The 14,573-nt window shown below is 47.6% G+C and overlaps 1 protein-coding gene across 1 annotated transcript in view; it reads left to right on the top strand.

Annotated features, from left to right (window-relative positions):
- Positions 1–14,573, top strand: part of MDGA2 (MAM domain containing glycosylphosphatidylinositol anchor 2) — a 286,373-nt gene that overhangs the window by 266,777 nt on the left and 5,023 nt on the right. The window contains exons 11-15 of the mRNA XM_065839695.2: positions 716–893; positions 5,147–5,167; positions 6,427–6,582; positions 7,615–7,773; positions 11,132–11,262. Of these exons, the coding sequence (XP_065695767.1) occupies positions 716–893; positions 5,147–5,167; positions 6,427–6,582; positions 7,615–7,773; positions 11,132–11,262 (645 nt within the window). The remainder of the gene's footprint in view (positions 1–715; positions 894–5,146; positions 5,168–6,426; positions 6,583–7,614; positions 7,774–11,131; positions 11,263–14,573) is intronic.

The following is a 14,573-nucleotide window of genomic DNA, read 5'->3' on the forward strand; positions in this document are numbered from 1 at the left end:
ACTCAAATATTCTAGATATTCTAAATACTCTAAATACCCAAAGGTAAGCAAGGCAAAGGAGTCCCTGTGAGGCCTCCCGTGCTCTGCATTGACCAAACACAGCTGTGCTCTGCTAATTAATTACACATTAGGCACACCATAGCGCTGATAAAGACCCCAGAAATAAGAATTAGCACATGGTCGGTGTTGATTTCAAGGCAAAGAGATGCGCGTTGTGGGGAAATAACAATGTCCAGCACGGGCTCGGGATGTGTAACATTGGAACGAGAAATCAAGTTGGTTTGCCTTCGGAATGAATAAAACAATGGAGCTTCGTTATTGATTGTGTTTCGGCGGCTGTAGAAAAGGGTGATAATCCAGAGTAACACCTGAATTGGATACGGATTCGTGACTCATTGTGGTAATTGCGAACTTTAAATGTGAAGTGTTAATTATCAAAGATATCTGTGGAAGTTTCTGGCTCAGTATTGCCCTATCGAAAGGAGGCAGCTCGGAAATCCCCTGAAGTTGAATTTACACGGCGCTTTTCCTGCATACGGCAAATCTGGAGCATTTTGGGTGCTCAAGGTTGGGTGCCCAAGGTTGGCTGTCCAAGGTTGGGTGTCCAAGGTTGGGTGTCCAAGGTTGGGTGCCCAAGGTTGGCTGTCCAAGGTTGGGTGCCCAAGGTTGGGTGATCAAGGTTGGCTCTGACATTGCATCCTTTTTCTGATTTCAGGCCGGACAACAGCGCTGGTGGGAGCAGGAAATTACGGTGAACGGCCACATCCAAAAGGGAGAGTTAATTACCTACAACCTCACGGAGCTGATCAAGCCAGAGGCCTACGAAGTGCGCCTGACGCCCATCACCCGCTTTGGGGAGGGGGACTCAACTATTCGGGTCATCAAGTACAGCGGTAAGAGGGTTTTTGGATACACAGGGATGCGTGGGGGTGCATTCGGTGTTGTTCTGTCACCAAGTCCCGCAAAACATGCTGCAAAGATGAGAGGGATTCCAAAAAAGAGGGGTCTATGGATAGGAACAAGAATCTCCACCCAGGAAATGTCTCCAAACAGCCAAAATGCAAAATCTTATCGAAGTTGATGTGAAATAAGGGACAAAAATAGAACAAATTAATCTTAGGTTCATGAAACAGGGTTTAAGGCAAGGTGGCAATAAACCATGGCAGACGCTCCCTGTTATCCCCTTTACCTCCCGCCGCCCCTTCCCTTAGATCGGAAAGATGATAAGAAAGATAAGGGGAAAGGAAGAGAGACTTGGACTCCAAGTTGGAGAGTTTTAAAGGGTTTTACTAATGCTACTAATAAATAGAGAATATATACATAAAATATACATAACCAATCTGGAGTGCTGGATGTGGAGTTGGCGTCACTCCAGTAGCAGAGCTGGGTGTGTGGAGCTGGCGGCTCCAGCAGCTGCAGGCCAGGCCCCCAAACTCCTGGGTCCCTCCCGAACTCCTGGGTCCCTCCTGAACAACTGGGTCCCTCCCGCACTCCTGGGTCCCTCCCGAGCTCTCAAACCAGAACCTAGTTGCAGGATGCAGGGCCTGAGGCCTGTAGACCCTCGTGATCACCCTCTTATATAGGGGATATGACAGTTATGGGATGGAATACTTCCGTCCCCCAGCATTACCAGCAATTAATTCCTAGAGCTCCGAAAAATCCCTCAAAATACCTTTCTTAGAGTATTTATTTAAGGAATAACTGAATCATGGTAACGAATAGGCAACAAATGGGCAAGAGGCACCTTAGAGGGAGGGAAGGTCTACCCACGATACCATTGTGCGGTTTGCAATGGCAAACAGCTGACCAGAACAAATCTGAAAAGAATTAAATGTCACGTGCAATTCTTCATAATTAGTGATTAGCTCCACCCTACTTGCTCTCATCATAAATTATCATCACTGTGTTAATAGCAAGGGAAAACATTACATTAAGCAGTTGCAAACATCAATTCTAACATTGCACTGAGTTCACGTTGTGCTAATGATGGTGGTGAATGGATCCTGGGTTTGCCTGTTGTAGGAGAGTGTTTGCTACGTCCACACTTCCCAAAGCTCGTCAAGACAAAAAGGCTTGTTTACTCAATCCATTAATGCACAAATGAGGAGATGGCCATTCTTCTTCCATCCCTATTGGATTTCACTCCTCGTTGAAACTCTTCGCCCAAGCAAACTCGTGTTTTGTGACACACTTGTAGGAGTCCGGTCTCCTTGGGTTGCCCATGTGCACGAGGGGAAGACCCGGGGTGTTCCCAAAGGTGATCGGGAGCAGGAGTCGCATCCATATGTTTCATCCATATGATGGGGATTCTTGTACAGTGATCCCCAGCTCACACCAGGCAGCTCCATGGACCGCGAAATTTCCCCAATGACTTAAATACTGACCAGTGCTCCTATAGAGAGAAAATAACCGCCGTTCATGTCAGTCACTCAGTCTCATTTCTGGTGGTGGTGACACTCTGGCCAGTCTTGGGAGGGTGGTTGAGTTGCTGTGTGTAGTTTGAGGTTTTAGTGGAACATCCTGAGATCTACACTCATACCCCCGGCTGGCAGGAAGGACCTTCCCACACAGCACCAAAGGCCCGTTTTGTCTACTGCATTTATTCTGTTCCTACTGGGGGTCCTGGGGACAGCAGGATGACCATGAGCCAGCACTGGGCCCTTGTGGCCAGAAAGGCCAATGGTACCTGGGCCGGATTAGAAGGGGGTGGTCAGTAGGTCAGAGAGGTTCTCCTGCCCCTCTGCTCTGCCCTGGGGAGACCACACCTGGAATATTGTGTCCAGTTGTGGCCCCTCAGCTCCAGAAGGACAGGGAACTGCTGGAGAGAGTCCAGCGCAGCCACCAAGATGCTGAAGGGAGTGGAGCATCTCCCGTGTGAGGAAAGGCTGAGGGAGCTGGGGCTCTGGAGCTGGAGAAGAGGAGACTGAGGGGGGACTCATTCATGGGGATCAATATGGAAAGGGGCAGTGTCAGGAGGATGGAGCCAGGCTCTTCTGGGTGACAACCAGTGACAGGACAAGGGGCAATGGGTGCAAACTGGAACACAAGAGGTTCCACTTAAATTTGAGAAGAAACTTGTTCGGGGTGAGAGTGTCAGAGCCTGGCCCAGGCTGCCCAGGGACGTTGTGGAGTCTCCTTCTGTGCAGCCATTCAAACCCGCCTGGACACCTTCCTGTGGAACCTCAGCTGGGTGCTCCTGCTCCATGGGGGGATTGCACTGGATGAGCTTCCCAGGTCCCTTCAACCCCTGACATTCTGGGATTCTGTGACTCTGTGAATGTGCCATTGGCGCAGCTGTGAGCAACATCCCCATCTCAGACGTGCCCATGAGGTGCCAAATCCAGTGCCCAGGAGGAAGCGACCGCTTGAGCCCCAGATGCTTTGGAGCTTAGTGCTGTTACCAATTTGCCACCTCAGGAATCACGAGCCAGATGCTGATCCATAAGATAAACCTAAAGTGACATCCCTTTGAGGAGGGATCCCGGAGCGGCTGACACTTCCTGTGCTTACAACCGGCAGTTCTACCGCAGCGTTCACCCAACGACTGTATCCAACTGTCCAACAACTGTAGTGTCAGCAAACGATCGCCAAGCAAATTATAAGGATGTTGTAGCTTCAACTGTAAAATCATGATATCATGTACATTATTATAATGCAAAGCTGATACTATAATCTGAAACGCTGGTGTCTTAGCGCAGCAGTTAATGTGCTGGCGGGAAGCGCAGCAGCAGGGCTGCGTCGATGTAAGAAATAATTATAGACATTACCCAGCAAATAAAAGACATCATAAGAATCTTAAAAGGAGAACTAAGATAATAGTTTTACATTTTTCTCCCATTACATTTATTTTAATTGCAGGGAGAAAACACTTAAATTTCTATATATTCGTGGTGTTTTGTGCATCTCTGTGTGTTGGGTTTGAGCAGCACATTGGCCTCCAACGGTCTCAGCCCTTCTCCTCATGACATTTCACTTTTTGGAGAGAGACTTGGAGAGAGATTTTGGTTGTGGCGATTAGGAACAACGCACACCAGGACGCAGACAGAGATTCACGCAGAGGCAGAGATCTTGTTCAGGAAGGAGCGCAGAGCTGGGCCTAGCAGAGAGCTGACCTAGGCCTAGGCTGCCTTCTTTATTCACCATTGACAATTTATAGGATTTACAGGTACGAGCCTGGACTAAGATGTTTACAAAAGGTGTTTTTCCACTAATTGTTATTAAAAACACACTAAACTCATGTGATGTTTGTCTCACGTGATACATCGTATAAAAGTGGGAGATCATGAGGATCGCCTCCCTTTTTCCTTTTTTCCCTTCTGCTTATGGCCAACATTAGCAGAGGACCTTGCGAGTCGTCCCTGCGAACCGAGGCCAGTGCCAGACTGAATCCAGCTCCGGTTGGCTGCAGAGTCCAGTCCAGGACTTCGGCTGCCGGCTCTGCAGTTGCCGGGACTTTCCAGATTGGTTTGGTAGAGTTTGTATTATTTTCTCTATTTTACCAGCAGCATTAGTAAAACATTTTGAATTTTTCCAGCTCTCTTCTCTCTGACCTTTTTTCCCTCCAGTCGCCTTTGCTGAGTGGGAAGGGGGAGAGGGGTTAACAATACACCTGCCAGGGTTTTATTGTCACTCTGCAATCTAAACCCTCAACAGCGTGCAATTCCAACACGTCCTTATCATCCTTCTGTTCCTCACACAAACCTCTTAGAGCAGAAGTTCCCAATCCATCCATCCTCACTTTTACCTGCAAGCAGGTATCACAGAACCACACACTGATTTCTAAGCCCGTTTCCCATGTTCAGCGCCGCCCAGGTCGCTCTGGACCCAAGCCCGGGCGGCCAGTCCCATGGTTCAGATATCTATAGGCACTAGTGAAGTTTGGCTTCCATTCTGCTCCAGCCTGTTATTAAGTAGGTGAAGTTCAATAGTAAATAATTACAGACGTAGAGGTTTTTGTCATTGGGTCTGTGAAACAAAAGTGCCTATTTTGTCAGCTCCCCCCAGTAATCCCCATCAGTCCTGATGTGCCGTGCAGGGCATCGCACAGACCCAGAGACAAACAGACAAGGGGAAACTGAGGGTAATCTGAATATCGATGGATCAGAATTTCTCTGTGTGCTAATTTTCTCTCTGCTCTATCTTGCAGCTCCGGTGAACCCGCATCTCCGTAAGTATTCCTTTATCTCTTTAGCTCTTACGTGTGTGAAGAACTGACCTTGCACTCATTGTCCCTCACGGTTCAAAGCAGATGACAAGTGTTATACGTGCAGTCACAGCCGGCGTGTTGTGGGGCCACCACGGTTTCATGTCGGGTGATGGCGCCATTCACACACACAGGATCAATCACAGAACGGACTACTGGGCTGGAAAAGACCCCAGAGACCATCCAGTCCAACCCTTGGTCCAAGTCCGGTCTGTTCCTCTTGTTCTGTGGAGCCACTGAAGCAAGAGATGGAGGAAGGAGAGATTACACTTCCAGCTCATCTTTCTTCCCCACTGCCCAATCTAAAGGAAAACACTGATTTTCTGAAATAACGTCCATTTGTGAACGTAGCTGCTCTTTGTGCACAGGCATTGTTGTGGTTTAGTCGTGGGAGCAGCTGAACACCTGGAAGGTCAAGTACAGTATAGGAATCCTCTCTGGGGTTCTCGGTGTCTTTATTCTTTAGACCTAAGTTTTACCACTCGACCTCAAGCACATTACAGAGATCTTAGGGGAAGCCTAAGAGATGCCTTCAGGATGTGATACAGTCACCAGATGGACCAGACCTAAACCTTCCTCCCAGGTATTGGTCTAGTTGGTTGTTATAACCCAGGGATGGACACTCACCGCTTCCCCTGAGCAATCCACTCGTGTGCTTCGCTGTCCCGTTTTATAGAGGTTTTCTTCATATCCAGCCCAAAGCTCCTTTGTTCTTGCTCAGCCATTACGTGATTTCCTACACCTGTTGCGAACCAAGAGTAGTTTTGAAGATGTCACTAGGAGATCATGTTTTCGTCCTAAAAAAAGTGTCGTCCTCTTTTCCCTGATGCCGTTATCCCTCAAACAAAATAACCCACTTCACACTTATTTTTTCCCCTATAGTTTGTGCTTTATGGACACGCTGTTCTCCTCAGCTTTTTAGAAATGTAGCTGGGTAAGGAGAGACAGCGTCCCTTTTATACATCTGGATATGTAAGGAGGAGCTGTGCAGTCAGATCTGGATGTGATTTCAACCAACACCAACACATTGATGATCACGGTGTTTTTTCATGGGGGTTACTCCAAAACAAAGCACACACTCAAGGCTAGAATGGTGTAAACTAAATGCACATTTGTTTTTCAGTGTTTTCAATAAACATCACCCCACAATGCATTCGTTATCATTGACGAGTCCATTGACGAGCTTCCCGTGCTAAACCTCTGCTCGTTTGCTGGGTTGGCAGGAGAGTTCCACTGCGGCTTTGAGGACGGCAACATCTGCCTCTTCACGCAGGACGACACGGACAACTTTGACTGGACCAAGCAGAGCACCGCCACCAGAGACACCAAGTACACCCCCAACACCGGGCCCAACGCCGACCGCACGGGCTCCAAGGAAGGTAAGTACCGGTGGTGGCCTCGGGACATCCCTTGGGGTGCAGGACACGTCCGGGATGTCCCTTGGGGTTCATCACCCAGCTCTATCATTTTTCCCAGTCATACCAAGGACTTCAAGGAATTCTAAAGAGATTTCCAGTGTGAGGTGTGCGCCTGGTCCCAAATCACAACCCACCCATGGGGCTGTTGACCAGCTCGCGTTGTTCCTCTTGTGCCATTCTCAAAGCGTTATAGTCTAGTGGGGAAATACTCTGGCCCATCTTGAAATATGTTTTATGTCATTTAGACTGTAACGTGGACTCTCTCAGACTGTCACAGGAGATATTTTTTGCCCCATTTTCAGAGCGTTGATAAAATGTGTGATTTTCAATGTGCTCCCGCGGTGAACAGAAACGTCCCATCCTGACTGCAGTGGATATTTGCATTGGAAAAGTCAGACGGATTGTGCTGAATCCGTAGAGCGCTGCAGTAGCTCGTATTTTACTCTATATACCCTGCTTGCGCTACCAAAGGGAATAAAAATCACACCGCGTTGTATTTGCTTGGTTGGATCGAACAAATAGTCTCTGTTGTTGGTGCAGTCCAGGGTCAGAATACATGAATATCGTCTTCTTTTGTGAAAGGAGCTTTCGAATGTTGTGATTGATGCGGGGGGTCAAAAATGTTCCTCCAAAAGTTTCCATCAAGGTATTTTCTTTCTGTTTTACGAGTCCTACCTGTTTATAGGAACAAATCGCAACCTTGAGTCAGAATTCTGAGCCCCATCATAAAGGTTCTTTTCTTTTCATGTGCATGTACAATGTTACATCAGTTTGAAGTTGTTTATGAGCCTTGATTTTACTCTTGGTAGCAAACGTCTTTGAAGCTGTTGTAGAAAACAAGTGAGTTTAATGCAGAAGAAAAGTCTCCAAATCCATGGGGACGTCAGATGGATGTGAAAAATTAATCGAGATGCTTGATGGTCCTGGTGTATTTGTGTGTGTGTTGGGTTTTGAAGACCACAACCTAACGGTTACCGCTTGGGCTTCCCCCAGGTTTCTACATGTACATCGAGACGTCGCGGCCCAGGCTGGAAGGAGAAAAGGCCAGACTCGTTAGTCCCGTCTTCAGCGTCGCGCCAAAAAATCCTTACGGAGCTACCAACACGGCCTATTGCTTCAGCTTCTACTACCACATGTATGGACAGCACATAGGTGAGAGGAAGCCAGCGACCTGGCCTTTGCACTTGGGGAGAAACAGCGGGAGAAATGCTGTTGCGCTGTATCGAAAGCAAACAGGCTATGGGTTTATCCAGCTTCTCCGCCTGATGTTGGGGTGCTCAGTGTCTCTGGGGAAGGGGCTGGAATGTTCCCTGGCGATAAGGAGAGGCACTGGGAGGCTCTGTGGAGAGCAGATCTGCCATTAGCACTTAGGCACGGCTCTGATGAGATGAGATAAGCGGGGACCTCCATCCCATGCCACGGCAGCTGGATTCAGAAGGATGAAGTGGGTTGTTTCACCTGCAATAGGTGGCTCGTACTTACAAACCAGATTGCGATTCCGGAGCGATCACAGCACTGAGTCCGAGGGGTCCACCCACCTGGAAAGTGCTGGGGCTTTCTCCCACCATCAGAAGAACAGCGTAGATTAGCCCTAAAGCACAAGAGAAATAGAAGTCCCTGTTACTTGATTTGCAGCAAACAATAAGCCATTGTTGGGGAACAAGAGAATGAAGAGTTGCTGTCCTTTTTGTATCTCTACATTGAGACAGAAAGAGGTTGTAGTTCTATAGCTGTCACGATCTTAAAACAATCTGTATTTCCGATTTTTCCCTCCTCTGCCCAAAAAAGGGGCATTTCTAATGAACAAAAACGGATGCGGAAGGCGAACGTGCTGTTGGGGCACACGGTGTTGCTGGTGGTGTTGTTGTAGTGATGGGCGCTCAGACCCTGTGCTCCTGGCAGGTTGTGTCGGAGAGTGACCTCCATTCCTCCGTTCACAGTTGTCACTCCTGTTCATGGCTTCATCTCCTACTCGAGAGTCACTTCATCACCCATTTGCGTGGGGTTTGGAGTAGTTTGAATCTGTGGGTGAACTCTTGCTGGACACAGCTCGGTGTGAACCCCACCGCAAACCCATCTCCTCCAGAGCATCAGCTTCTCAAAACTCCTCCGGCAATGTTGAGAGATGAGCGTCTGTCGCAGGGGTCGTCAGTGAAGCTTTCGGTGACATTTCGGGCAGGTTATGTGCTTATCTAGCAGAGGTTATGTGCTTATCCAGCAGAGGGTATGTGCTTATCCAGCAGAGGTTATGTGCTTATCCAGCAGAGGTTATGTGGTTATCTAGCAGAGGTTATATGCATATCTAGCAGAGGTTATGTGCTTATCCAGCAGAGGTTATGTGGTTATCTAGCAGAGGTTATGTGCATATCTAGCAGAGGTTATGTGCATATCTAGCAAAGAGGGAGGTACATCCACACCAACCAACTGGGCAACAACCGAGCGTCTCTCTATTCTGTGTTTTCAGTAAGACTGGTGTCATTCTGATATTAATGCAAAGAAATTGTGTGACAAAGAGAGGTTGGGTGTGATATGAAAAATGTTAAACCTCTGTAACCTCAGCAGTGATAGAATTACGTGGCTTTGATAGCGAAATTACTCGGTTATTCCAAAGAGCCCCGTGGCACGGGTTGTATCAGCCTGCATCCCAGCTCCTCACAAGGACACATTGTCCCGTCCCAACTGATGGATGAGGATGAGTTCACTCTGAACGCGACACGCGCCCTGATCACAACAGATGAGATCAGGTGTGAGTTAACTGCGGGTAATCCTGCGTGGTTATGTGAAGTGAATGACAGACAATCACTCCGGGGTCCAATTATGGATTTACTAAAAGCACAAATTACAAATTACAGCAGTGACTTGGCAAAAGTATGTTATAGTACCACAGAACTTATCAATACATTGACAGCAAAAGCCCCTCTAAAAGCAGTGGATTGGCAACAATTAGTAACTGCAATGCAAAACTTAACAAGACTTTAGCTGCAGAACTTACAGTGATATTAATTTATATGTTTAAGAAAGAGAGAGAGAGAGAAGAGGAAAACTAAGACATCAGAAAGAAAGAGAGAGAGACAGAGAGGGAGAGTCAGACATCACCACCCTGCGGGTACATTGGTCCTGCAACGGCCTCTGGATGGGGGGACGCATTGAAGATTGAAACGTCACCAACCTGTATCATACATGGGGTTGTTTTATAACCCAGTTCATTTACATTAAGATAGGAGAGGGTGGTTCGTCTCCTCCCTCTGCTCGCTCTTCATGATCATTAGGAAGACTCTTCTGGAAATGGGTCTGGGGTCTTCATGGCATTGACCAGAAGTGAGTTGTCTTGCCCATCAGGGGTAGCTGTTGGTCGTGGTGTCTTCTGGTAGTTGGTTGTCCAGATGGTTCATCTCTCTCATCCAAATTAGGCCATGAGGCCTTTCACAGCACCACTGTTAATTGTCCTTATCTTCCAAGGTGTCACCTGCACAGCCATAAAACTTCGGGAAGATAAGATGAGGTGTCATCTATCTCTTCCTCCCAAAGTAACAAAAAACAGATGTTTAAGGCGTAACAAAGTCTTTGTTCTGCTGAGGATGGGGGCAGCGCTCCAAGGCTGTCACACACATGTGGTACCTCATGCAAACAGCCATGATAAGGATGTTTGCAGCTCCGTTCCATGTTCTGCTTTTCAAGGCACTGAGTCTCGCCATTGCTGGAAATCAGAGCTTTGTATTTATCAGGAGCCGAGTGGCCGTTCAGCTGCCCACATCTGAGCGTTCTCAATGTAAATGTAACTCGTGAGAGCTTCCAGCTGCCATTCCAAACACCCTGAGAGAGCCATGGTCTTGTGGGAGCTCGGCTTGCTGAGTGTTCTTCAACGAGGGCAAATGCAATGATTTACACAGTACAGAAAGACCCCCTGCCCACACCTCTGCAGGTGACACTTTAGGGCAAGAAGGAACAAAATCCACAAACTGACGTGAATTACTGACCCTGGTAGATGAGTTTGATGCATTTGCTGTCTCTGATTTCTGCTCACGGTCTGAGACCGCGAGGTGAACCAAAGTGTTGTTGAATGCAGATGATCCGTTGTTACCTGCTGCAAATAGTGTCTGTGCTGCAACCAGCAACTTAATGGCCAGTGGGGGTAAAGACCAGGTCTATGGGTTTGACTTTACTGGGGTTATGTTAACTCAGAGCATTATATTGTCCTTCACAAATACTCCTTGGCAGGAGTAAGCGCATCGCATCCATCTCGGGGGTGGGTTTGCCAAGCTCTGCGATCTCCATTAGTTGAATGATGAGTTAACAGAGTAAGCAGGAATTTGGGCAGTCTTCACAAGCAAGAGCTGAGCATAAAGCAACCACATTACTTGTTTATCCTGGGTAAGAAGGCGGCTCCTTTTGCCCATGTCAGGTCAGGAAGGCCGTGTCCCTCCCAGCAAAGGACGGGCAGGGGTGCGCGGATGGTGCCGCCGCGCTGCCCCACAGCCCAACCAGCTCCTGTTCCCCACCTCTCTTCCAGGAAGCCTGAACGTCTACCTGCGGCTGAAGGGCCAGACGGCGATGGACAACCCGCTGTGGTCTTCCAGCGGAAACAAGGGGCAGCACTGGAACCAAGCCCGCGTCAACATAAACCCCCCGACGTCCTTCCAGGTAACGGCTCATGCACAGCACGTGGAACTCACACATTTTGCATCTAGAGTATTTCACAGAAGTTGTAGCCTTAGCACGTGTACAGGCTTGTGCACTGGGGTACAGTAATGCAGACTTTGGTACTGTAAGATACAGCATGGCTTTGATAGCTAATGGCTTAAAAATTACTACTATCAGCAGACTTTTATTGATTTTATACGTGCTAAAAATTCAGAATTGTACAACTACATCAGTGCAAAGTGTTAGCTGTTGACAGATCTGCCCCATTTTTTACTATGGGCAAACTATCTTCTTCTAGTACCTAAGCTTAAGAACAGGATTGGAATGAAAACTGAACCTGATGCTTATAAGAACAGACCAAAGCTAGCTGACAAAAAGTAGCATTGGGAGGAACAGGTAATGAAATATTTATATGAATGTTACTTATTAGTTCAGTGTTTGCATTGTACTTCTAGGGCTATCCTAGGTTACCCAGATAAAATACAGCAACCTGGACTCTTTCATTTCAGAATTTACGTGTGTCCTCCCTCCTGTGCTAATTCAGCACCAAGACCTTAAATGTTTTGGGTACCCCGGTTCTTGTCTGTCCTACTGGAGCAGTACACAGCTGTTCACCTTCAGCAGCAGCACTTTCTTCAACTGGAAGAGTACTGTTGGCTCTGGGGACTCTTCTGTAGAATTGCTTGCTTGCAACAATCAAACAAATTCAGAATTAATGCTTAACAGATTTGGCTAAAAGTATTGTCAACCTAATGCTTATGTTTTAATTTACTGCTAATTTGCATAACATTTAGTAGCCACATGGTGTTAACTCACTTCCATGTCCTGGCCTAACCTCACAGTTGTTCCTTTTTCCACATTTCCTCAACTTGGTTCATTTCACTGCAAGACGATGATCAGTCTGAATCCCTCCTTCCCCAGCTCACACATCCCTGAGGGATCAGGGATGGGGCTGGGCACACCGGCACTTTCCCTCTGACACGGGGCTTCGCAGCTTCGTTTCAGCTCTGAAAGCTGCTTTACAGACAGATCATTGCTTTCCTTGCTTTAAACAGGTGAGCACCGTAGATTTTAATAACACGCACTTTAATGGCGGAACAGTGGCGGTTTGCTTGAAGACAGAATGTCTTTCAGTTTCCAGAAGATGCTGGTAGCTGATATAAAGCAGTTTTTTATTTCAGATTAGCGCCTGGAAGACAATATTATCCTATGAAAAAAGCATGTACAATACCCATGTCAGAGGGCTCTTAAAATACATGAATTTGGGGTATTTCCTGTATCAAAACTAGCATGGTCAGAAAGACAAGGGAAGCGATCCTTCCCCTGTACTCTGCACTGGGGAGGCCACACCTGGAGTATTGTGTTCAGTTCTGGCCCCCTCAGCTCAGGAAAGAGATTGAAGTGTTGGAGCGGGTCCAGAGAAGAGCAACAAGGCTGGGGAAGGGACTTGAACACAAGCCCTATGGGGAGAGGCTGAGGGAGCTGGGCTTGTTCAGTCTGGAGCAGAGGAGGCTTAAAGGTGAGCTCATCCCTTGTCCTATTGCTGACTGCCTGGGAGAAGAGCCCAATCCTCACCTGGCTAGAACTGCCCTTCAGGTCGTTCTAGAGAGTGCTGAGCTCACCTCTAAGCCTCCTCTTCTCCAGACTGAACAAGCCCAGCTCCCTCAGCCTCTCCCATAGGTCTATAAGATAACAGGTTTTGGGGACGCTGACCATGGGCTCTGTGCTCTGCCAACACTCATCTTTGTGATCCGTCCTGAGCGCGCGGCCGAGCTGGCTGACAGCAACAGCAAACGCGCTGCCGAGTGCAGGTTTTAATTAAATTCGTATTGCTATAGAGGCCTTTTGTCTGGAAACAGCGTTTGTCATTGTCAGGGAAGGTTTGACTTTAACCTCCGTTGGCTGGTTCTGCTGCCAAGAAGCAGGACAAGCTGGACTTTGGGGAGAAGTCACTGGATATGTCCCATCATCACAGGCAGAGCTGAAAACTCGTCAGGAGGTAATTACTTGAGACACTGTTTTCAGACAACAGCATAAATTACAGGAAAACTTGTTTTCCCAGTTAGAGTTCCCCATTGCATTAATATATTAATATTATAGTAATTAACCTACAGCGTCGCACTTCAGTGAAATACCAACGTATGTCCCGCCCTGGACGTGCAGGTTTTAGGTTTATTTAGTGCTCCAGCGCAGACCTTCCGCCCGGCTCAGGGCTCACAGGCAGGCTGGAGATAGTGACAGAACCATTTTGGTTGGAAGAGACCCTCGGGATCACCAGGTCCAACCATAACCCAACACTGGCACTAAATCACGTCCCTGAGAACATGTGGTTTAAATATAAACCTTATGTAATTATTCTATATTATATGCCTTATATTGTTTGAATACTTGCCTTACATCACAAGATTAGTGCTGCAGGGACAGGCGCCTTCTGGGGTGCTCGGCGGAAGGATGAGACGCGTCCATGGCCGAGGCTGAGAGATATCAGTGGCGTCTGGTGGCACCGCGCACCGCGGTCCCTGGGTGACACTCATCCGGTGGGACCAGCAACTGACCCCCGTGAGATACGGGGTCGTTTTCCACCACTTGAGCGCTCCCTCGTTATTTCTAATGGAAGGTTCTCCTTTCAAATGACCAGCTCTGGTCGGGCTGTATTAATGGGCGAAGGAGCTGCCAAAAGCAGAGGCTCAGATCTGAGTCCTGCTGCATCAGGGACAACAGCGAGAGCCTGTCCGAGCGCCCCAGACATCCCCTGCTGCATTTAGTTATTATGGAGTGTAATTTAAGTATTTTCCTCTAGATTTAATTAATATTTGTTTTTAAATTGACTTTACTCCCAAGAGTTAACGTCACCACAGCACGCCCTTATAAAATTATCACATATCATTACAGTTTAAAGTTAAAAAACTTGTCATTGTTAACCAAAAACATCTCAAAGGCCTGAGGGACGGGTGGGGAAGGGAGAGATAATGCTGCAAATGGTGCTGCTTGGGAAATAGATTCCTCACATAATCCCTTCGTCTCTTTAGAAGTGCTTTGAAGTTCTTTAGTGAATGGATTTCTCGCGACATAGAATGAGTCCACAAAGCTAATTAAGCAGCAGAATGGCAGGACAGCATCACGTCGGGTGTGGGGAAGGAGAGCGGATGGCTTGGTTTCTTTAGTACGTAGAAATCCATAGGTAATAACGAACATTATGGCAAATAGTATTACTGACCATGCAACAAGGCGCCCACCTCCATCCCCACTCCATTTCCCTTCCCAGCTGGAGCCGTTGGGCTTCACACTGGGGATATTTGTCAGAACGTGGT

Source organism: Patagioenas fasciata, chromosome 5 (assembly GCF_037038585.1).
Source record: "Patagioenas fasciata isolate bPatFas1 chromosome 5, bPatFas1.hap1, whole genome shotgun sequence".
In the NCBI taxonomy this organism is placed as follows: Eukaryota; Metazoa; Chordata; class Aves; order Columbiformes; family Columbidae; genus Patagioenas; species Patagioenas fasciata.